The sequence below is a fragment of the Aphis gossypii genome, chromosome 3, assembly GCF_020184175.1.
Source record: "Aphis gossypii isolate Hap1 chromosome 3, ASM2018417v2, whole genome shotgun sequence".
In the NCBI taxonomy this organism is placed as follows: domain Eukaryota; kingdom Metazoa; phylum Arthropoda; class Insecta; order Hemiptera; family Aphididae; genus Aphis; species Aphis gossypii.
The window spans coordinates 42755736-42782276 of record NC_065532.1 but is presented as its reverse complement, the minus strand read 5'-3'; the positions used below and the strand labels follow the sequence as shown (position 1 = coordinate 42782276).

Genomic DNA, 26541 nt, shown 5'->3' with positions numbered 1-26541 from the left:
CAAAATAAACAATATCGTTATTTATCGTTTAAATAGGTTTTCGAGTTATACAAAAAAAAAATATATATATATATATAAAAAACAAATTAATCTATTTTTTTTTCAAAAATTGAATTTGCGTAATAATTTTCGTTTTCCCTTATATTTTTTCCTCAACTATAAAAATAATTTCTGAAAATTCTTATGTTTAACATATTCAGTGTACCTACAGAAAAAAAAATATTTTATTGTAAAATCAATACATTTATCGCTCCATTCAGAATCTAAAATTCATTTATAATATATTATATACATTTATTTTTTATGGAGTATATATTTATTAAATAAACTTCTATCACATTGCAATCATAAATGTTTTTTTATCAATTTAACCATCACACCATTTTAGTGACTCATTATAGTTGTACAAATTAACATGGTTATTTAATTATAATTACTTTAATTGCTCAATCTAAAATCATAATATTATTATCTTATACGAGTATCAATTTTAAATATTTTCTTTGTATATACCTTCAAAGAACTTATATTTTTTTTATTAACAATAATTGAAATATCATATAGATACCTAACCACATTGTATGATATTATAATTAATATATAATATAATATTTATAGTTCAGCAAAAAAAAAAATAATAATAATAATAATAATAAATGACGAGAGTCCAATGCACATTTTCTACACAATTACTTGCATCAATAACGTTAATTGTATTGTATAATAATCTCGTCTTCATACATTATTATATCAGTTTCGTCATCTCTTACGCTGAGCTATCATGGCTCTGACAGTACAGTAACATACGCTGGCCCGGTGCTCAACAGTATTATGCGTGAAACGTTATAACATAAAATAGTCAAAATAATCACGAACTTTAAGGCCAAAAGTCTAGAATTCAGGGTTACTTAACGAGTTATTCATACGAAATCATCGTTGAGAAGTAAGTAAATATAAATATATGGTTTGTACTTAAGTATGAAAACGAAATTGTAAATTGTCTAAACACTTCTTTTTAGCAAATGATAATGTAGCTAACCAACATTTTTACTTAATATTATAAAGTAATAATGAGATATATTTAATTATACAAAAAAATTATGATAATAGTAGGAATTCGGAAAATTACTCGAGTTCAGTATGAGTAAACGGAAACCGGTTGATTAATCAAATATTTTAAAGAAGCCCGTTACAAGATTGCTAATATAATAGCAATAAATAGAAAAAAATAATATACAAAAATTTACTTCAATAGCAGATGGTCTGATATTTATAAATAATATATTTTTAAATATACATAAAATTGGAAAATAAATATCGCAAATGGTAATAATTGTTTAAAAATCAAATTAATAATAAACGAAATTGAAAAAATTAATTTTAAGATGAGAAAATAAATATAACTCTAACTGTTGTTAAAACTTAACTATACATATTTACACCCCAATAAAACTATACTATTGTGAATAAACAACTATATCAAATTGTATGTGTTAATTTTTTTCAGTATCAAAAAATAATATGAACAGCATAGACAGTTTTATAGGAAAATGAAAATATAATGCATTACAGTATAATAAATAAGAAACTATTATTGGATAAAAATAATAATAATAAAAAAACAAAAACTGAAAAGATAAGGAAATAAATCAAAGCCTCGATTTTTCTGGTATTGAATTCAAGATCAGTAATTAATTAATATATCTATACAGAAAAAAAAGATACGGATGTAAAAAATATAATTTGCATTCAAATCAAATCAATTAATGACGTACCTATAATGTAAAAATATGATAAATACAATAACGAGATTAAAATCATTTATTATATTATGTAATGAACATGTTGTAATTTAAATTATTAAACGTCTTATCTTTTTTCAGCTAATCAGTTAATATTTAGACATGTATATATTTTTTTATTCGGAGATAAACACTTCAAAATAAAAATAACTAAACAGTTATTTAAAAATATAGTTATCAAAAGTACCATCATACGAAATATATTATGTATAGGTAATATTTTTGAGTACTCATTTTTATATTTTTTACAAAAAAATCATTAATATTTTTTATATATTTTAGTTTAATAACAGATGCTGATAAAAAAATAGAACGTCCTCAGCATCCAAGAAACAATGCGAATATTTTTGAAATTATTTCATACAGGTAAATTGATACATTTAAAGTATATTATAATTTAGATAATATATTATGAAATATAATATTATTTCAATACACTTTCAACCGATATTTGAATATTATAATTAAAGTAAAGACAATTGTAAGTCGGCACTCTATTTATCACACTTAAAATAAAATATTTTAACACTGCAAGTAGAATACATTATATTATAATGTGAATATTTGATGCGGGATTGAGTAGGTACTTATCAACTATAGTTATTATCTTAACGAAGTGTAAACAAAGTTGTAAATCCTGATAATAATAATAATACGCTTTGTATAAATATTAAATTGTATGACAAAATCATTATTTTAACAATAATATTAAAAATATAGTAATCTCTCGACCACTAATGTCAATAAATGGAATCAAATTTTGTATTTTTCCAGTTTAAATTTAAGTTTGAATTATTATGAATTCATTTTTTTTTCTAGTATCATATGCTAACTTAATTAGAATGGACACAAAAAACTTAAAAAAAAAACACTCAATCATATTAATGTAAAAAATCAATTAATGAATACGATTAAATGCATTTTATTTTTTTTTTCAATCGTACGTTAACGTTCTTACTTTATTATGTAATATAACATCTAACAATTAATACTACAATATGTATTAATGTTTTTTTATTTTCTCTGCTCAGTAATTTAGTTGCATAAATTATCTAGTAAATAATTAAAATAAAAGTATAATATTTAACACTTTATTCATATGCATGTATATAATATAATATTATGCTTAATGTAACACTAGTTAATTTTATAGGATAAAGAAAATTAGAAAAAAAGATTCAATCAGTATTCAAATAAAAGAAATGCATTAAAACTTATTTACAGCTACTTAATATATTTTATTTTTAATTATATTTTAAATCTATTTTTATACAGCTGGCTGTTAAACCTATTTAAAACAGGACGGAAAAGAGATTTAGAAGAAAATGATTTGTATATAACATTAAGCGATCACACTTCATCATTATTGGGAAACGAATTAGAAAAGTAATTCAATAAATACAAAACAGTTATCTATAATTATAATTTATAATTTATTAAAAATTCAATTATTTTTGTCTTAGAAAATGGAAATTAGAACTAGCAAGTGCATTTAAACTGAAACGAAAACCTAGTTTGATGAGAGCTTTGATTCGAATGTCTGCTACTGAGTATATGTTTTATGGTTTTTTATTGTCCGTTGATAAAATCATATTGAAGTAAGAATTACATGATAACATTTTATGGTATTTTAGTTAATAAACAACTTAATACACTTTAATCATTAGGATTTCGGCAGTTTATCAATGATTAATAACATAAAAAATAACATTGATTTTTTTTTTCAAATGCAATATTTAAAAGTTTCAAATACATATTGATAATAATGCAATAATATTTTAGTATAATAAAAGTATTTACAAAATAATTTTGGTATTTTTGTTTATTATCATAATGATAATTAAATAATTTTTAAACTAAAGGACCTATATCACCTATTAATTATTCAACTCAAATTTAAAGGTACCAGTACTATAAATATAATTAATTGGTAATTAAATATAAAAATAATTCAAGGTTTTAAAATTATAATAATATGTTTAGTATGTTATCAGTTATTCATAAATTTAAATTTACCTATGTAAAATAATATATAGAAACAAATTTGTTTCTGTTTATGAATAATTACCCATACAAATTAAATACACTTAGAAAATAATTAAGAAACTCAAAATTATCGATATAATATAATGTAAATTGAAAAATGAGGTATTTTTACTTATTTGTGAATATTTTATAGAAAAGTATTAAAAAGTTGTTAGTATATAACTATAGAATATTTTGTATGTGTGTGTGTGTGTGTGTATACTTTTAGAATGTCTCAACCATTATTCATTGGAGGAGTATTATCATATTTCAATCCAAATGAAACCGAAAAAGCTGACTTAGGATATGCATACATGTGTGCATTTGGCCTAGTATTTAGCATGTTTACTTCAATGGTCTTGCAAAATGTAACGCTTATAGAAATATTACATTGTGGTATGAAGATGCGAATCGCCTGTTGTTCGATGATATTTAGAAAAGTATGTACATATAAGAGTTATACAACAAATAAATTTGTGTCTAATATATTATGTTGTATATAACAGAATAATATGTAAAACCGTTTATTTAAAATGCATATACAGTATACACGTTATTTGATGTTCTAATTATACTATAAAGAGAAATTAAATAAATAAATGTAAATTATTAAGTATACAATGTTGATTGTACGCGATATACGTTTTTATATTAGATAAAACAATTCAATCATCGATTTATTTAGATCCATAATATATACCAATACCGAAGCCAAATACTTATCCATAAGTGGATAATTGGTCACATTCGTAGAGAGCTTAACGTACTTATCTTATCCATGTAATCACATATTTTTAGACGTTTCAACCGTCTAGTGTGGCATGTTTTGGGGAGGAGGCTTAAGCCCCTTACTCCCCCCCCCAATAACCACCTATGTACTTATCTATTTTTTCATAACTAATAACGAGTACTTTAAATTTTAATTCAAATATTATTTTATTAAATTCTGAAAGCTAGTTTAATAATAAGAATAACTAATAATCTTAAATAAATTATATTTTATTAAACTTGTAATACAGAAAAATACTGTAATCAACTGAAATCCTTTAACCTGGTTGTAAAAACAGCTATTTATTGTTTACATTTTTTTTTAAATTATTATTCAACTGCAATGTTTTTTGTTAAATTAATACTTACTAAAAGGTTACCTGAAAAATCTATATATTTTTTTTTTTTTTTATCAAATCATATAATTTTATATTTCACAATATTATAAGTATTTAATTGGAACTAGAATTAAATTGAATTTATAATTTTAAGCAGGGTTATGAATTAATTATTTTTTTGTTTTATTCCTTACAGTCATTATGTCTGAGTAACACTGCTACTGGTAAAACCACAGTAGGTCAAGTGATAAACTTATTATCCAATGATGTAAATCGGTTCGATAGAGCAGCAACATTTCTTCACTATTTATGGATCGGTCCCCTACAATCAATTGTGGTCACATATTTTTTGTGGCAGGAAATAGGAGTTTCTTCATTGTTGAGCATAGTTATTATGATTTTAATAATTCCATTTCAAGGTTTGTTTAATGTGAACAATTCAAACTTAACTAAAAAAGTTATATAGATACGTCAAACATGATTGTTACATTTCTAGGATGGCTTAGTAAAAAACTTTCAAAAACTCGATTGAAAACAGCCAAAAAAACTGACGAAAGAATACGTTTAATGAATGAAATAATTTCTGGCATAAAAGTAATTAAAATGTACACCTGGGAAAATTTCTTTTCAAAATTAGTTGTATATATAAGAAAGTATGTTTTTATAAGTTAATATCAAATAATATTGATAAGTACATGTATAAATGTTGATATAATTGTAGAAAAGAAATTGAACATGTAAAAATATCAGCATACATCAGAGATACTTTGACATCATTAGCAATAATTCAAACAAGGTTTCAACTATTTATTAGTATTTTATCATACGTTTTACTGGGAAATTATATCTCCGTTCAAAAAGTAATAAATACACAAACAACACTATTATAATATGAAATAATACAAGAAACTTATAATACTTTTAGATTTTTGTCATAACCACATACTACAGTATACTAATGCCGACAATGACTTTTTTTTTCTGTCAAGGTCTGGGACAAATTTCAGAACTGCAAGTATCAATAAAACGCATACAGGTATTTAAATGATGAAAATAAGTTATGCTAATTAACTATTTAGTAACAAGAACTTAAAAATTAAAAATAATACTATCTTAAATTATAGGATTTTTTGTTACATGAAGAAAAAGATGATAAACATATACCAATCCAATATATTTCTGATAAACAGACGATTACTAGTTATAACGAATTAATAATGTATCCAAATAAAAAAAATGCTGATAAAAAATATAACATCGAACTTTTGAATACTTTTTGTGTGGACATTTCGAAAGCTACTGCTAAGTGGATAGATAATCAAACCAGTAATGCTTTAGAAAATATATCTCTGACCATAAAATCTGGTAATTTGGTCGCAATCGTTGGTACTGTAGGAGCAGGAAAAGTTTGTAATTCTTAAATATTTATTTTCAACGTTTTTTTTTATAAAGTTACCACTATAACAGTTTTATTATAGAGTTCATTGATTCAAGCTATTTTACAAGAACTACCACTTTCTAAAGGTTCCATACACGTACGTGGTGTAATTTCTTACGCATCTCAAGAACCGTGGATATTTGCTGGATCTGTTCAACAGAATATTGTATTTAACTCACCAATGGATAAGGATCGTTATAATCAGGTTAATACTTGTAAATAACTAATGTAATATTCATACACAATTTAATTATCTAATTTGGTTCTAAAATAGGTTGTACAAATGTGTAAATTGAAAAGTGATTTTGAACAGTTTCCTTACGGCGATAGAACAATTGTGGGAGAAAGAGGGGCTACTCTAAGTGGTGGACAAAGAGTAAGAATAAATTTAGCTAGGTAAGAATGCATATAAATACAATAGATTAAATATTTATTATTTTTGTTTATGGGATTTTTTTTTTCTTTCAGAGCTTTATACAAACAAGCCGATATTTATTTATTGGATGACCCTATTTCAGCGGTTGACCCAAACGTAGGAAATCATTTATTTGAAAAATGCATTAAAGGTAATCATGCAAAAAAAATATTTGCTAAATATTATTTGATTTAAATAAATCTTACATTTTATAGGTTTCCTCAAAGAAAAAACTTGTATACTTGTCACTCATCAAATGCAATGTTTAACCGGTGTAGATCAAATTGTAGTTATGGAAAACGTAAATATAAACATTTTAACTATAATCACTGATACAATTAGCCAATTTCTTTTTTTTTAGGCGAAAATATTAGCCAAAGGTACATATGAAGAACTTTGTGCGTCCAATATAGACTTGACAAATTATATTCAAGCTTTTGAGTTACCCAATGATAAAGATATAAATAATGACGAAAACGCCGAACAAAAGTCTACTTTTAAACGGCATGCATCTGTGACAAGTACATCGTCAAGCGAAAAAAGTAACCACAGTGAAGATCTAGTAGAGCCTACTGGAATTATTGAAACCCGAAGTTCTGGGAATATTTCATGTGCCGTCTATTTGTCGTATTTATTGGCTGGTGGAAAGAAGTGCAAAATATTATTTTTTATTTTTATCTGTATTATCACTCAAGCATTGACTTCTTTTGGAGATTTCTGGATAACTTATTGGTAATATATAATATCAAATATGCTCAGATCGCTTGTTAAAAATACTATATTTAATTTTTTATAATTTAGGGTAAATTTAGAAGAACACGTTTTTCAAAATAAAGGAAATGCGTCTACATTAACATTTCATGATTCATTAAGTGATGTTGTTTGGTGGATGACCATTTCTAGACAAACATGTATATATGTTTTTGGCGGTATCACTTTTTTTTTAATTTTTTTTACAAGCATCAGATTAATTACATTTGTATCAATCAGTATGAGTGCTTCTATAAATTTACACAATAACATGTTCAATACTTTAATCAGAGCCACAACATATTTTTTTAATACACATTTATCAGGTAATAGTTATTTTAAAATAGTTATATGATTTTGTTGAAGTTTAATTCAATTTATTTGTTAAGGATCTATTCTTAATCGATTTTCAAAGGACATAGGAACTATTGATGAGATGTTACCTGTATCATTGTTGGACTGTATACACGTAATTCTACAGTAAACTTTATAGAAAATATACATAGCTACGTAACAGAATAATAATCTATTTTAATATAAATTATTATACCTAGAATGGACTGAACCTTTTGGGAGTATTAATCGTTGTTGGAATTATAAACATATATCTTATGATTCCAGCTATCATCTTGGCAGTTATTTTTTACAAAATAACAGTTTTTTATTTGTCATTATCGCGAAGTGTAAAACGATTGGAAGGAAGTAGTAAGTAGAGATAATCAAGTAAAAATTATTATAAATATTTTTTTAAATTCTATAACATTTTATTCATTTTGCGGTTTTTGTAATCAAAAACAAATAGCACGTAGTCCTGTATTCACTCATTTAAATGCAACTATTCAGGGCTTAACAACAATAAGGGCATTTGAAGCGGAAAATATATTGGCAAAAGAATTTGATAATCATCAAGTATAAGTGATAAGTATTAAATTAATCATATAATATAATATGTAAAAATATTATAGGACTTACATTCTTCGGCGTGGTATTTATTTATATCGTCAAGCAGAGCATTTGCTTTTTGGTTGGATTTAATATGCTTTATATATACAAGTATAGTTACATTCAGCTTCATAGTTATCAGCAACAGTAAGATAATACATTAATATGTGTACAATGATAATTTTTTCAATAATATATTCACAAATTAATAACAATTAAAAATCGTTCTCAGCAACATTTGGAGGAAATGTTGGTCTTGCTATTTCACAAACTTGTGGACTGGCTGGCTTGGTTCAATTTGGCATGCGACAAACCGCAGAATTGGAAAATCATATGACGTCAGTTGAAAGAGTTCTAGAATATACAAACGCTCCACAAGAATCCTCGGTTGTATCATTGACAGGTAAGTTTGCTATATTAATTGCGTTAAAAGGGGTAAAAGTTTTAATGGGTAATTGACGCTAAGTAGTAATAGTTTCATTTATTCTACGTTCTATCAAATAAAATATTCTTATTTGACTTCAAGTAATGTAATTCTATATTTATTTTTCAATCTCATCGAGTATTTTTTATTTTTATTTTAAATTCTGAATCAAAAAATATAGCAGACATTTTGATATTTGTAGTATACAAAATAAAATTGTATGGATTATGTATGGATAAATTGAACGAACTGAATAACTCAATATGATGTTAAATATGTTATTTAAATATGTTCAAACACCGCATAAAAAAAAAATGCTCAAGAATTAAAAAAAAAAAAAGGTTAATATATTTACTAAGCCAATAATTGTTTTGCTTCATAGTACAATAAGTAGTAAGATATTATATTATATTTATTATTAGATATAATATAATAGATATATATATGCATATTTAAGTTATAATATATTAATATAACTAAAAATACTAAAATCTAAACTAAAAAAACTTTGACATGTTTGTTTATGTATACCTAAAAGATTTCAAGAATATTTTCATACGATAATCTGTATTTTATTTTTATTTTTAGATAAATTGAATTCCTTAAAATGGCCATCAAACGGAAGTATTTCATTCGAAAAATTCTATTTACGATATGGTCCAAAATTGTCATATGCAATAAATAATCTCAATGTTACCATTGAACCAATGCAAAAAGTAAATCTTGTTAATAATTTAATCGTATAATAAAATAAATAATTGAAATTTAAACATTTTACTTACAGGTTGGAATTGTTGGTAGAACTGGAGCAGGAAAGTCGTCTTTAATCTCTGCCTTATTTAGATTAGCTTATAATGAAGGTAAAATCATTATTGATGGAATAGAAATACACGAATTGGAATTAAGTGACTTGCGATCAAAAATTTCCATCATTCCTCAAGAACCATTATTGTTCTCTGGAACAATGCGAGCTAATTTAGATCCATTTAATGAATATTCTGATCATATTCTTTTGAATGCATTAGATGAAGTAATAATCATATCATTCAACATTTCATTTAAATCGAATAATTCCAAAATGTCTATTCATATGCACACACACACAAAATGTGAATAATTTCCAATGTGTTTAAATTGTTTATTAGGTTGAACTTAAAGATGTTGTTGAAAATTTAAAAGATGGTCTTTACTCAAAAATGTCAGAAGGTGGTTCTAATTTCAGTGTTGGCCAAAGGCAATTGATATGTCTGGCTCGAGCTATTATTCAAAATAATAAAATTCTTATGCTGGATGAAGCTACTGCTAACGTCGATCCACAGTACAATATTAAAATATACATTTTTAATTTATCAATGACCAAAAAATCAAAAATTTAATTTTAATTTAAAATTTTAGTACAGATGCATTGATTCAAAAGACGATCAGAAACAAATTCCAAACATCTACTGTCTTAACAATTGCACATCGTTTAAACACTGTTATAGATTCTGATAAGATACTTGTTATGGATAAAGGTACAATGGTCGAGTTTGACCATCCATATACTTTATTGCAAAATAAAGAAGGAGCTTTTCACAAAATGGTGGAACAAATGGGATCGGATACTGTTGATTTACTATATAGATTAGCCACAGAGGTAAATTACTCATAATAATATATTTACTATTAAATATATTTTAATATCAATTTATTAACTGTATTTTTATATTGTTGTAGAATTACCATAATATTTATTCGGTGACGAAACAAACATCAAAATCACATGTCAATGATGCAGATAGAATTTCAAAAAAAAATGTGTAGTAATCGTTTTGTAGAGTCGAACAATATAATATACTTATTTACTAGTTTAATCTAAAATCATAAAATATATTGGTGAATGTATAATAAAAGTGTACGATTTAGCTTAATTATTATTAAAATCTTTGTACATAATTTTTTTTTTTATTCGCTATATTTATTTAATTATTAAGCATATTAACATCATTAATTTACTATCATTATTAACTTGTTTAATATAAAAAATAACAATAAAAATAACTTTAACTCTTAATACATCCATAGTATTGTCAATTAGTTTATATAATTTGTAATTTTATATACCTAATGCTGCTATTATACTTATTTTTTTATTATTATCAATAATTAAAAATAATTATATATTATAATAAATTAAATATTTGTAACATATAAATAAATTTTAAAATCTATTTAAAATGTAATTATAAAGTATTAAATATTTTATTTTATAATAATTGAGACATACATTTGATTTAAGATATTAACATTCGAAATACAATTTTGTATACCAATTATTACAAATATTTTTTTTTGAGTCAAGATTTATGTATTATGTATTGTTCTTTCATTATTATTACAATTACCTTTGATTTTATACGTTTAACATAATTTTCAAAAACATTTTTGAATCTTTTTCTTTTATAAAGCTTTGAAATTTTAGACTGTTTTTGATTAAAATAATATGTTTGTTTGTTATCCAATGCAGATACGCACATTTTTATGAATAATCAAAGTTTTAATAATAGAAAAAAAAACAGTTAAAAACAAATCCTCAATTTTAGCGATGTTTAAACGAATTAATACTAAATTATGACATTATAAAAATTTTAAAGAATATTTGTTACTAATTGGGTAATACGAAAAATAATCATCAGCACTGCATTTACTTTTGGTGTTTCATGTAATACTTAATTCCTACAAATTGTGTTATTTTCACCTCAAATATAGGCTATATATTATAAAAGATCTAAAATATATTGTGAAACATTATTACATCTATCTAGAATTTAAGAACCTTTGATAATATATTAGTATTTATATTTTATATGTCTTCAAAATATATTGTAATTCAAGTTTTATTATACTCATATATAATAAACTCGTAAATATATGTGAAAATATACAGCTTTGTCACGTATAGTTCTCTGATATTAAGCCTATTTCTTATTCTATAAGTTAATAAAAAATTGAGTTGGTAATTTTTAAAACAATATGCACATTAAGATATTTTTCTTTCATCTATTTTACCAATTATTAGTTATTATTAGAAATTATTATTTTATTGAATAGTTTGTGTAGTTAAACAATACAAAACTGTTTCATTGTTTTAGGTTCAAACTTAATGAATTGTTAGTTTTTGGTCTTGTAAAGAAAATTAGATATGTGTCGTTCGAAGAAAAAAAAGAAAAATAATTTTTAAAAAATGCTCCTGTTCAATGGTCAGTTATAATTTTTTGAAAATTTGAAATATCCTAACACCAAGTCAGAAAACCAAAAATAATTCACACGTTGTTACGCTAATTGATGTAAACATTGAGAAACCAAATCTTACACGGATACATTTGGTACGGACTACGAAGTGCACTCAGATAGCAAGTATTATAGGTACGAGCATGTCAGTAATAATTCATAACAACAATGTAGATCTATATAATCTTACAGTAGGTCATTAAAAATTATCACATATTATTAGATATGACTTTAATAAGTATATAAGTACTTGTAAATATTTAATTTTAAATACCAACACCGTGATTATAATTATTGTATAGTAATTATTATACACATAATGAGAATAACTTTTCATTAGTTTAAAATGGTTAGGTCTATGTTTTAAAAATAACGACATAATTAACAGCGACGAGTTTAGACTTATACAATATACCATTATTGTTTTAATTTAGTCTTTTAATAATACTTTAGATAGATGTTATATTTATTTATAATTATAATGATTGCTCTACATTATGTTATGTAAAAATGTATGTTTGTTACATACGTTCATTTATTAGTGAACAAAAATGTTATTGATTAAACACAGTTAGGTGATTTCTTGTATATTTAATAAAATATCTTTTATTTACTTATCGATGTTAGTTTAGTTCGTATAGATTTTTTAAATAATATATCAATATAGTGATATAGATAAATTATATTTACAAGTACAATATATAAATACGTATATTGTTTATAATGTATACATATTTTATCTTTTATCAATACGTGAGCTAAATTATATTGCTTATACATATTAAATTGTTGATCGATATTATGCCTACAATATACACTACACAGTAAAAACACAAATAATCGATTAGTTTGGAGACACGAATGTTATAGAAAACTCAATTCTTAAATAAGTAAGTAGTTATATTTTAATATTTACTTTTGTTATAAAATCTGTGTGTAAAACAAAAAAAAAAATTCAATACGAAAGTTATTATTAAATTACAAATATTAAGTATATCATGATTGACTTTAAAAGTATTTATCTGCAAATAAGTTTAAATAATTTCATTCATTTTTGTTCTTACTACTTAAAATTTATTAATTTTAATCCTATTAATATAATTAACACTTAGGTAAATATTTATAAAAATATTCCTGGTTAATAAATGTTATTTTTTAATGTTTCAATGTAGTATAGATTCTATGGAATAAGAAAAGAGATTAAATAATTGATTTATCTCGTTTATACAACTCATAATGTATATTTTTAATGTCCAGAAGTATTCCAAAAAATTTACTTGACTAATAATATTATCTAATGGAATTTAAATCTATTTTGTAATTAATTATTATTTTATTGTATCATGACATTTGTTAAAACAAAGATTGTGAAATAATTTTTATTTTCAATAAAATATATTTTAATTATTTTCTGAGCTATTTATAGAACATTAAAACTTTAATATTTTTAAAAGTTAACAAAATTATCTGATAAACCAATTGTTTCATAGTTTTTCGTCATTCCAGGTAAAAAAGAAAATGGATTCTAATTATAAATTTCATCGGTCTAAACATCCAAGGGCCAACGCGAACATCTTTGAGATCATCACGTTTGGGTAAAACAATTAATTAATTAGTATACAAAATATAAAGAATTATTGTTTAAGTACTTACATAAAACGATAGTTTAATAAATGGTTTGCTTTTGCTATGTATATGTCTTTATGTATGTACAATGTACATATTACATATATTAATATTGTGTTAAAAGTTCTTATACATTGTCAATTTCCTTATCAATATCCTTTTCAAAATCTTATTTTATACTTTTATAATACTTTTTCTGATAACTTAAAAAAATTGATTTTATCATCAAAAAATAAATATTTGATAGAATTAACTATACTTCGATTATTTTTATTTTATTCAGTTGGATGTTGGACATATTCAAAATATCATGCAAAAGAGACTTAGAAATAACTGATATGTATGTACCTTTAAATGAACACCTGTCATCAACATTAGGAAATGATTTAGAAAAGTAAATCCCTTAAAATCAAAAACGAAAAACTTCTTTTTATTAAATGTTTTTATAAATTAACAATTCAAGGAAATGGGGACTAGAACTAGTTCTTGCAAAAAATGGAAAACGAAAGCCTAATTTGTTGAAAGTCTTAATCATTTCGTACGGAACTAAAATTATGTTTTGTGGATTAACTCTCGTTATCAGCGAAATAATAAAGTAAGTATTTAAAAATTGATAAATAGTTTTTTTATCATAGTTGAGTGTTTAAATATTTATTGAACATAATAATATTACGAATTATGATTAATTTATCTTTGTACTAGTAAAATCACGGAAACGATATAAGACAGAAAATTTCTATTTGGTATATTTTAGACTAAAATGTGAATTAATAACATTTTTTGCTTTTTTAATATTATCATAAAGATATATAATTAATTTATTAAAAATTAAAAATTAGTAAAATTAGTTATAAATCATTATAATTTAATAGTTTAATCTTTTTAGTGCTTTAGTATATACCAATTACAATTGTAACACCAATTAAAATTATCACGTATAAATATCCAATTAATTTTCGAAGATTTTAAAGTATCAATGTTAAACAACACTTATAACAGTATCTAAAATATTGGATATTTTATATAATATTATTCCAGTATAAATTAAGTCTTGATTTCGAATAATCAACCTTTCATCAACAATCATGAATGATAAATAATTTTAGTTATTTCAATATTTTCAATTAACTCACTAAAATATTAAATTACATGGTATGTAAGAACATAATTGTGTCACGATTTAAAAAAATATAATATTTTGGATTAACAGCAAAGTATACTATATTAATAATTATGTTTATTTGGTATTTTATCTAATCTATGGCATTTATTTTTCTTATGAAGTCCGTGACTATAAATTATTAATGATAAATAAATATATATTAGTTTTTAATAATTTTCAAGAATGTATGAGACTCAAAATATACTATCAAAGTTTTCTGCTTCATAAAAACTGAAAATGAGCAAAAAATTAATTATTATCAACTTCTGTCAATGTTTATACACATATTTACATTATAAATTTCAAAAATTCAAAATCATATTCACCATAATATTATAAGCAATTCAAATTGTATGACAATCACATTTTAAGATTTTCAAAAAAGTTTAAACACAATCATTTTTATTTTGTTATTTATAAAGTATGTTTTTATACACAAATTGTCTATTATTAAGTGGTGAAACCACGGGCGTAACTTGGCTCTTTTTATGAGGGGAGGAACTTTATTTTATGTCGATATAACGTGTATACTTAAAGATAATTAAAGACTAAATATACCTTATAAATACATTTTACAAAATATCAAGGGGGCAGTTTTCCCCTCTTGCCCCCCTCCCCAGTTTACGCCTATGAATGGAACTACCTTTTTGAATCATAGTATTATAGTATGTAACATGTGTGCATAATTATAGGATGTGCCAGCCTATATTGATTGGCAAACTACTGGCATATTTCAATACCAAAGGACAGAATAAAACTGATTTAGAACATGCATACTTTTACGCCGCTTGGTTAACAATAAATATGTTAATTTTCATAGTTTTGTATCATTTGACACAAATAGATATGGTTCACTATGGGATGAAGATGCGGATTGCTTGCTGTTCAGTAATATTCAGAAAGGTATATGACTTTTAAGTAAAAAACTTATAGTAATAATAAATGAAAATAAATTATGTTTTTATATGTAGGTATAGCTCCTGTAAAGTATAATATGAATTATTTATTTATTTATCAAAATTAACGATCTTTTTGAGTCAAAAAATTATTATTACATTTCAGATTTAAAAAATTATTAAAATTAAAAATAACATACATATTACAATTGTCTCGTCTAGGCTACACGATTAAGTAATGCATCGTTAGGTGAAACATCGGTTGGTCGAGTGATTAATTTATTATCAAATGACGTACAGCGGTTTGATGGAGCACTATTTTATCTGCACTATTTGTGGCTTAGTCCCTTGCATACAATAGTCATAACATGCTTATTATGGCAAGAAATAGGCGTATCATCAATATTTGGAGTTGCAATATTGATAACGTTCATTCCTTTGCAAGGTTTTGTAAAACAATTTCAATAAGAATTATTGAGTATAAAGCATACGACATACATAATATACCATTAATAATTATAATAAATGTTATACAATTTTAGTGTGGCTTGGAAAAAAAATTTCCGAATTCAGACTAAAGACCGCCAATAGAACTGATCATAGAGTGCATTTGATGAACGAAATAATTGCAGGTATTCAAGTTATTAAAATGTATACGTGGGAAAAACCATTCGAGTATTTAGTACAATATGCAAGAAAGTATGAATTAATCTTTAATAAATCTATTATTAAAATAATAATGAAAATTATAAAAACAACTTTAATTAATTATATTTATAGGATGGAAATGCAACAGATTCGAGGATCGTCATATATTAGAGCAGTATTCTTATCCTTAATGGTATTTCATACGAGGATCGCTTTATTTTTTAGTATACTTGCATATGTCGTACTTGGAAACTATATAACCGCCCAAAAAGTAAAAACATTTTATGGATTAAAACATATTATAGGTAGCTGAATATTGAGGTACAGATAATTTGTAATTAAATATTTAAATGTTTAGGTGTTTGTTGTAGCAGCATATTACAATATATTACGAGTGTCGCTGACAATATTTTTTCCCCATGCCATTACACAAACAGCTGAATTATTAATGACTATTAAACGAATTGAGGTAAAAATATGTTTTTATAGAAATTATAAAAAAAAAAGGTAGGCAAGTGAGTATCTATCTGCTACTTGAACAAATATAAATTCCTACACAAGATCTATCAAGTCATAAACACATATTATGTAAGTTCCTACTAGGTAAAAAAAGTACGTATAATATTAGCATCTTATATGGGGAACAATTTTGATAATAATTCATAATTGTATCTAAGTAGATATAGAATAAGTCTCTGTAATAAATGTGTCAAATAGAATTCAATGCTAGGTATATCATTGTATATGAAAAATGAGTATGAGCGTCCCGCTATATATTTGTATTTTAAAATGTCATTGTGTGTATAAAATTAATATATAATAATAAACGTTAATTGTTTATCTCCCCCACTAAATAATATTTTTGAAATATATTAAGAAAATAATTAATATTGTTATTTATAGTTTAAATACATAATTAAGTCCAAAAGCATACTTATACATATATTTTTAATGTTTTGGTTTCAACATAAACTACTTATAATAAAAACTATATATAAAATTTTCAAATATTTTAACTTAGTAAGTATTTTTTATTGATATTTATAAAACAAAACAAAAAAAAAAAAAAAATTAAAATATCTTCATACAACTAAGAATTAAAATATTTTGAAAAGGTTATAATTCACACAAAAAGAAAATTATCATAATAACATTCAATATAACATTTAGTTATCTACGGTTATTCGTTTTTAAGTTAAACTAAAATACAAAGTCGATTTTAACAAAAACTGGATTAGAGTAAAAAATTCCATTTTTCTTTGTTTTATTTTTTTTCACTTATTTTGGTAAATGTTAGAAATGTTTACTTTTTTAAAGTACAAACTAGATTCAATTTCCTATCCAAAATCACCCTCAAAAGTTAAAAATCAAAGCATTTTTTTGATGTGAGGTTATTTGATGTGAGGCTCTGCTCGAAATCTAAAATTAGAGTAAATTATTTATAAATTTAATGATTATATTTAATGTTTTTCAAAGAATTTTTTATCATACGAAGAAAAAAATAGTGAAGCGGTAAATCATTCAAAATTGGAAAACATACCCAATAATGGTGGTGAAAAACCTATCATTAATCCTGTATCAATTACTACAAATAATAACAATGGCACGCAGCAATCAAATAATTTAAGAATAAATATTTCAAATGTAACGGCTAAATGGATTCAAGATGAAATTGAAAACACTTTACGGCGTATTAATCTAACAGTAAAATCTGGTCAACTAGTTGCAGTTATTGGACCTGTAGGAGCAGGAAAAGTATATACAATAATTATTAATCATTATATTTTTAACTACTCAATAACTATTAGTTTAACATGAAAAAAAAATAAATAGAGTTCATTGATGCAAGCGATTTTACGAGAATTACCATTATCCGAAGGAAGAATTTCAGTGCATGGTGTAATTTCTTATGCATCCCAAGAACCATGGTTATTTGTAGGTTCTATCCAAAATAATATATTATTTGGTTCTCCAATGGATAAACATCGTTATAAACAAGTAAACGTTTTGAATATTGTTTACGCAATATTATCTTATACTTTAAAAAGTTACATGTTCTGAAATGATTATACAATAGGTAATAAAAGTATGTGCGTTAAAAAGTGATTTTGAACAGTTTTCATATGGTGATAAAACAATTGTTGGAGAAAGAGGAGTAACTCTCAGCGGTGGTCAAAGGGCAAGAATAAATTTAGCTAGGTAAGTTATAATTTATAACTTATAAATAAAACTGATAAAAGATAATAGGTAGGTATTATAATTGTTTTTATGGAATTATTTTTTTAGAGCCATATATAAACAAGCGGATATTTATTTGTTGGACGATACTCTTTCAGCTGTTGACACACATGTTGGCAGTCATTTGTTTGAAAAATGCATAAAAGGTTATTCTGAAAAAAAAAACAGTTAAAATATCAGACTGGTCCTCTATTTTATTTATTTTATAGGTTTCCTCAAAGAAAAAACTGTTATTCTGGTCACACATCAATTACAGTACTTAACAAGTGTAGATAAAATTGTTGTAATGGAAAATGTAAAAATAGAATATAATATAATTATAACACTTGGAATATAATTTAATGATACTTGTTTTTAGGCAAGCATTTTATCAGAAGGTACATATGAAGAACTTCAAACCTCTAATTTAGACTTTGCAAAATTACTACATTCTTCAGAAGAGATGATATCCGAAACTGATGATACACTTAATGCAAATAATAAAATCGATCAAAATTTAATTTTCGATCGTCGAGTGTCTGAAGCGAGTGTAACGCCATCTATTGATGAAAGTAAATTTCATAAGGATAAATTAGAACCCACTGAAGTAGTTGAAACTCGTTCTTCGGGGAATATTTCACATACTGTTTATTTGTCCTATTTATTTTCCGGTGGTAGAAAGTGCAAAATTTTATTTTTTATACTGATCTGCATTTTTACCCAAGTATTTTCGTCTCTTAGTGACTTTTGGATAAGTTATTGGTATGGTATTTAAAATGTGTAATGTGTATCAACATTTTTTATTTTAAATACCTATTTTTGTTTAATATAGGGTGAACATGGAGGAACACGTTTTTTGTAATGTTCATCATTACATACCTTATTCGTCTACAGCAGTTTCTGAAAATGAATTGAATACATTTGAATGGTGGTCAATTTCTAGACAAACATGCATAACTGTTTTTGCCACCCTAACTTTAATTATAATAATTTTAGCTGCAATTAGATCAGTCTTATTTGTGTCTGTCCACATGAAAGCTTCAATGACTTTACACAACAATATGTTTAATGCTTTAATTAAGGCAACAATATATTTCTTTAATACAAATTCTTCTGGTAATTATAGTTATAAATGGTTATAAAGAAATGTCACCTTAAAATTTATTGTATATTTTGTTTAGGACGTATTCTTAACCGTTTTTCAAAGGACATGGGCACTGTTGATGAATTAGTACCAATAGCCTTGATAGATTGCATACACGTAATATATTTTACATTATCACATTTTTAAATACTGTGACTTTAAAACTAATTTAATACTTTAAAAAATCTACCTTTTATATATATACATTTGTACCAATTATTTAGTTATAAATTATCCATGCCTAATTAGAGCTCATAAACAAAAATTAGTGCATTGTCTAAAGATTTATTCAAAATCATAAAGGTCTAAAACCACACAGTTTAAAAATGTATTATTTAATCGTTTTTTAAATAAAACTTTTAGATTCTTAACTATAAAGTTTTATCTACATATTAAAATAAATTATTGGTAACTAAAAAGTACTTATTTTCTCATGTTCCTGTTAATTTAATAAATGCTATACACAATAATACTATGTATCATATTTTATTTCGATTTATACATTAAGTTTTATTTAGCTAAATTCTTCTCAGAGAACAAAGGTTTAAATAAGAACAATATTAAGTACTAACTTTAAGTGAAAAATATATTTACAAGCAAATGATTTTATTATAAAACTTGTTAATTCTTAACTGAAAATCATCGTTTTTCCAGTTGTATTTTACTCAAAAAAAACTAAGCCCTTGAGATATTATTACCTTCATTTTTATAAACATATATATTTTTAATTTAACAATAATTAAATAAAACATTATTTGTCACGAAAAATTTGTAACAGTTAAAAATGATTTTCTGGACAATTAATATTTTTAAATAGAACCTTTAAGTTTTAAGTCTATTATATATAAACTACTGTATGTTAATTAAAAATATATTGACTAGAATGGATTAATGGTTTTGGGAATACTAGTCGTTATTGGAATTGTTAACGTATATATGATAATAGCCGCCATCGTTTTGATTTTTGTCTTTTACAAAGTAATGATTTGTTATTTATCGTTATCACGCAGTATTAAACGGTTAGACGGAACTAGTAAGTGACAATATAAAAGTCTAAACTACAGTATATGTGTACACAAGTTAGTCATTTTTTTTTAGCACGAAGCCCCGTATTTACACATTTGAATGCGACTTTACAAGGTCTAACAACAATTAGAGCTTTTAAAGCAGAACAAATACTGACAAGAGAATTCGATAGCCACCAAGTTAGTGATTAAATTAATATATTTTATTCAATTATTTAGCTTTTCATTTATTTAATATTTTCAATATAATTATAATATTTTAGTTGATCTACTTTATAACGAATATATAACTTAAAATAAAGCGTTATTACATCAAATTAGTAATTAATAATTATACATTATTATCCAATATGTCTTTACATATTATGTTTAAATATTACAGGACTTACATTCTTCAGTTTGGTATTTATTTATAACAGCAAGTAGAGGTTTTGGACTTTGGTTAGACATTATTTGTCTTGTATACGTAAGCGCAGTTACATTCAGTTTCGTTACAATTGGCAATGGTAATCTTATTAAAAATATTTTTTTTTTTTTTTTGATAATAATATTAAATATTATAATCAAAAAAAAGTAAATTTTATTAACTCTTGATCGTAATACAGATGTATTTGGAGGAAATGTCGGTCTTGCCATTTCTCAAGCTTTTGCATTACAAGGAACGCTGCAGTGGGGTTTGAGACAAGCGGCAGAATTAGAGAACAATATGACAGCTGTTGAAAGAGTATTAGAATATACAAATGTTACACAAGAAGATGCTCTTGAATCAAAAGGTAGTGTCGTTTAATTCAAAATTTAGTGTAATGACTTAGAGTAATAAATATAAATAAATAATAAAAGCAATGCTGATTATATTTAATAATAAAATTATTATTAACACTCAACGATAATTCACTGCGATACACTGTGATAAATAATAAATAGGACTCGGATTTTAAAGCATATGCTTCTTTTTTTATACATGAGATAGAAATCTGATTTTTATACATGAATTCGTTTCACGTCATTCTGATTCCAAATAAACAGATTTTTTATTTTTTTGTCTTTTTTCAATTATTCCAGCTTGGAATTTTTTATGTTAATTATTAGGTATATTCGTTATCGGCTTGTTTATTAAATGTATTAAACGTATAGATTATTGATCTATACAAAGCTTTCAGTGCCTATACGGTAAGTATATGCCTATAAAATCCATATAGACCGTTTTAAAATTTAAGATTTAGTGTTGTCATTTGAAACCTCATGTATGAAGTATTCACCGATCACTTCAGTAGATGTAGGGAGTTTGTTTTCTAGAGTTTAAAAATATTCTGTCAGACAATAGAGTTAATTTCACCCCTGAAAATCTAGAGAAATACATGGTAGTTAATTATTTTTTTTTGATTTAAATTAATATTTTAAAAATTTTCAATTCATTTTTATAACTAGTTCATGTTAATTTTTAGTCATGATTTTTTTTTAGATTCTGAACGAAGTGATGAATGTATTGATTTTACAATGGTGTGTGTTTTTTTTTTTTTTTTTTTTTTTTTTTGTTTTTGTGTCTGTGTACAGCATAACTAGTCGAAATAATGCTCTAATTTCAAACTATGGGGGTGGTTTCCGATGTAAAAGTGAATATCCTTGGTGCATTATAGAGGTAAAAAGTTAACATTTTCCAACAGTTTTCAAAAAAATCGAGAAAAACAAAAAAAAAATGACGGAAAAACGGGAATTTTTACGCAAATCCAGTTTTCGACCAAATCGATTTTTTTTTATGGTTGTAATTCAAAAACTAATCGCTGAAAATACTTGAAATTTTCACCAAATGTTAATGTCAGTGGTATCTAGATATAGTTAAATTTTCAAAAAATTTTGACTTTTTTTGAGTTATTTATAGACCACTGAAATTTTCGATTTTTTTTAGAAATTTTTTTTAAAGTGTCGATAAAAAATGTTTGGATGACCAAAAAGTTTTGAAAATTTAATACAAGGTTCCTTATGAGTTGTTTTTATTGTAGTTAAAAAAAATTAAAAATCGTTAGTCACAATTTTTTTTTATAAGCGTTTTTAGTTCAAATTTTTACGAAATCTGTCGAAAACGCGAAAATTTGAAAGTAATTTTGAAGTTGAAAAATCATAAAATTTTTTTCCTTTATAACTAAGTTTTGAAAATTTGGTACAAGGTTCTCCATACATTTTTCTTCAAATATCTGTAAAAAAAACTCTACCGGATTCAGACAAAAAATTTTTATGAGTGTTTGAAATTTAAATTTTTACAAAACCACGTTAAATAACGGTTTAACCTCAAACGATTTTTGATATTTGTTATAATTCAAAAAGTATAAGTCGTAGATACTTGAAAATTTTACCAGTTATTTAGATTGGCATTTTATTTACTTGATTTAATTTTCAAAATATTTTGACTTTTTTTGAGCTATTTATAGACAACTGAAATTTTCAATTTTTCTGAAAAATTTTTTTTGAAGGGTCGATAAAATCTTTTTGGCCCTATCAAAATACTTGAAAATTTAATACAAAAATCCTCATAAGTTATTATTATAGTGATTAAAAAATTATAAGAATACATAGGCACAATTTTTTTTTATTAGCATTTGAAGTTCAAATATTGACAAAAATTCGTCAAAACTATGAATACTTGTAAATTATTTTGTAGGTATATTTCATAAAATTTTTTGTATAAGTAGCTAAGAGTTGAAAATTTAATACAAGATTTTTCATAAGTTTAGCTTACAATAATTATAAAAGAACTTAAATGTTGGTGTGTTCAGCCCATTAAAACATAAACCACCTTTTTCACCAACCACTGGAAATTATATCCTAGGCTGACAAATCATCTTCGTTCAGAATCGTTTTTCGTATACAATGATAACTATCATTGGATTCAAATTTAACACTCCTATAATATATAATAATGACCCATACGACACCTAATGTACAGCAGAGCGGTACTCACTTGCCCGCTTTTTTTTTTTTTTGCTTTTTTTAAAACAATCGTGTTTTTTTAATTACTCATTATACTTTAAAATTCATGCTCTAATAATAAGTATAAAATATTATAAACACAATCTTATGAATATTATTGATTCATATTATACATTATGTTAAACGAAATGAAGTAATCATAGTTGTATGTATATAAAAAAAAACATAACGCTTCTTTAAATTTATAAAAATATTACAATTTTTTTTTATATCTATAGCTGATGTCATATAATTTTTTTTTTATTAGAAAAAAAACAATTTCCCAAATGGCCTTCAAAAGGACAAATTATATTCAAAAATTTTTATCTGCGATATGGTCCAGATCCAGTATATGTTTTAAATAACCTTAACATAACTATAGAATCAATGCAAAAGGTAATGTAGATATATGATTAAATAGATTACACATTTAATTTTGTGTATTATTTTTCTTTTTGTGCATTTAGATTGGTATAGTTGGCAGGACTGGAGCAGGAAAATCTTCTTTAATTTCAGCCTTATATAGATTAGCTTATAATGAAGGTAAAATCATTATTGATGGTATTGATATTCATGAACTTGGATTAAACGAGTTGAGGTCTAACCTGTCTATAATTCCTCAAAAACCAGTCTTGTTTTCGGGAACTATGCGAAAAAATTTAGATCCATTTAATGAATACTCTGATCATGTACTTTGGAATGCATTAGATGAAGTAATTGACTCTATCCTTTAATATTAAATTTAAATCAAATTATTTGAAAACTCTAAACACAATAAAATTATAATAATTATCATTATGTAGGTTGAACTTAAAAACGTTATTGAAGACTTACCTGATGCTCTTAACACAAAAATGTATGAAAATGGTTCCAATTTTAGTGTTGGTCAGAGACAATTAGTATGTCTTGCTAGAGCTATAATCCGAAACAATAAAATACTCATCTTGGACGAAGCCACAGCTAATATCGATCCAAAGTATTAAATTAATACTTTTTTTTTAAATTTATCCATGGATAAAAATACAGAAATTTTATTTTTAATTTCTAGGACAGATGAAATGATTCAAAAGACCATCAGAATTAAATTCCGAACATGTACTGTCTTAACAATTGCTCATCGGTTGAACACTGTTATTGATTCGGATAAAGTGCTTGTTATGGATGCAGGAACAGTGGTCGAATTTGACCATCCACATAATTTATTGAAAAATAAAAAAGGAGTTTTTTACAAAATGGTAGAACAAACGGGACCGGATACTACTGATTTATTACATAGATTAGCCGCTGAGGTAAACTACGCATAATAATATTTTTACTACTGAATAATGTAGTTTAATATGAAGTTATTAACTGCATTTATATATTGTTTTAGAGTTATCATTCTGTAACATTCAAATCATTTGTCAACAATGAAGATAATGAAAGCATGTCAAGGAAAAATATATAATTACCCTCTTGTTATGTTACATAGTATTACTTATTAACCATAAAGTAGTATAGCTTAAAATTATAGCATTTATTGTTATAAACATTAGCTTACTAACGAAATGTGTTTTAGGCAAATTATGTATGACTTCGTTTTATATTATTATTATTATTTTAATTTTTAATTCATTTTAACTAATAAGCATAATATCAAATTGTTATCAATCAATACAAAAATCTTTTCTTTTTTTTATTTATTTATTTTTTAAATGTCATGTTTAGAAAGATATCCTTTCGTCATCTATAATTAGTGTCATAGGTTTCTTAAAATTATCAAATCTAAAAAGGTAGGTAAGTGAGTACCATTCTGTTGTACATTAGGTATCGAATGGATTACTATTATAAGTGAGTTGAATTTGAACTCAACGATATATCATTGTCTACAAAAAACGAAAAAAAAACAAATGTTTATTTGATATAGATATGTTAAAGTCATTTATATTTTTTTTAGTACAACTATAGTAAGTTGATAGGTTTTTTTCTGAAAATATTGCATTTTTATATTATTAGTATTTAATTTTTATCATAAAATATATTTATAATATAATATAATATATCAATGTATATAACACAAAATCAAATAACATCTTTCTATAAATACCGAAAAACTGTGAAAATAGATTCATAGCATAAATCGATAATAGTATCTAAAAATAAATCAATATGTTAATTTCATAATATTATAGTATACGTAAAAGTTTTAAGTTTACACAATAATTAATGTTTCTAAACTATCACAAAATACAATATAATGTCGTGTTATTTATCTTTAAATAAATTATTTCTTTTTAAATTGAGTTCTAAATATTTATAAATAATAATTTATTGTCTTTATGTATTTCTTAGATTTATAGTTTCAGCATGACAAATTTTATCGAAATTCAAACTTCTAATGCATATAAAAAAAATAGATTTGTGACAATGTATTTTTTTATATTTTCATACAGATTTAAGAAAAACTTATACGGGATCTTGTACTAAATTTTCAAGAATTTTGTCCCAGCAAATAATTTTTTCTCAACAATAAAATTGAAAATTCTACATATGACTATAAATAGCTCAAAAACGGTAAAATGTTTTAAAAATGTTATTATATTATTATATAATGCATTAAAAATGGTAATACAAACATTTAGTGAACATTTTAGTATTGCATGTTATAATTTTTTTCAAGAACAACAAAATTTCAAAAATTATTTGAG

General features: G+C 24.1%; 2 protein-coding genes across 6 annotated transcripts; both read left to right on the top strand.

The window, feature by feature from the left end:
* Positions 1-612: 612 nt before the first annotated feature.
* On the top strand, positions 613-10957 carry LOC114128846 (probable multidrug resistance-associated protein lethal(2)03659). Of its 5 annotated transcripts, XM_050203364.1 has the most exons (28): positions 629-943; positions 1508-1669; positions 1884-2015; positions 2085-2168; positions 3078-3188; positions 3266-3400; positions 4057-4267; positions 5130-5352; positions 5430-5586; positions 5655-5793; positions 5859-5969; positions 6058-6339; positions 6412-6576; positions 6646-6767; positions 6840-6937; positions 7002-7087; positions 7148-7518; positions 7588-7862; positions 7926-8005; positions 8091-8241; positions 8339-8445; positions 8502-8625; positions 8711-8881; positions 9491-9618; positions 9687-9932; positions 10048-10220; positions 10298-10538; positions 10619-10957. In XM_050203364.1, exons 3-28 carry the CDS (start codon positions 2008-2010, stop codon positions 10703-10705), a joined length of 4086 nt encoding a protein of 1361 aa, XP_050059321.1. In that variant the 5' UTR covers positions 629-943; positions 1508-1669; positions 1884-2007; the 3' UTR covers positions 10706-10957. The 5 variants fall into 5 exon arrangements, 4 of the variants coding, with proteins under 4 accessions (XP_050059323.1, XP_050059321.1, XP_050059320.1 ...); XM_050203363.1 differs by lacking the exon at positions 1508-1669; XM_050203366.1 differs by lacking the exons at positions 1508-1669; positions 10298-10538; positions 10619-10957 and having other exon boundaries at positions 618-943; positions 9687-9762; positions 10048-10181.
* Positions 10958-12745: 1788 nt separating this feature from the next.
* On the top strand, positions 12746-25532 carry LOC114128869 (ATP-binding cassette sub-family C member 4-like). Its single transcript, XM_050203367.1, has 27 exons — positions 12746-12962; positions 13019-13062; positions 13679-13767; positions 14082-14192; positions 14262-14393; positions 15653-15863; positions 16079-16301; positions 16399-16555; positions 16637-16775; positions 16863-16973; positions 17981-18259; positions 18338-18502; positions 18582-18703; positions 18791-18888; positions 18952-19037; positions 19101-19483; positions 19554-19837; positions 19903-19982; positions 20748-20898; positions 20964-21070; positions 21273-21396; positions 21496-21663; positions 24123-24250; positions 24322-24567; positions 24658-24830; positions 24903-25143; positions 25227-25532. Exons 3-27 carry the CDS (start codon positions 13691-13693, stop codon positions 25299-25301), a joined length of 4071 nt encoding a protein of 1356 aa, XP_050059324.1. The 5' UTR covers positions 12746-12962; positions 13019-13062; positions 13679-13690; the 3' UTR covers positions 25302-25532.
* The last annotated feature ends 1009 nt before the right edge of the window (positions 25533-26541 follow it).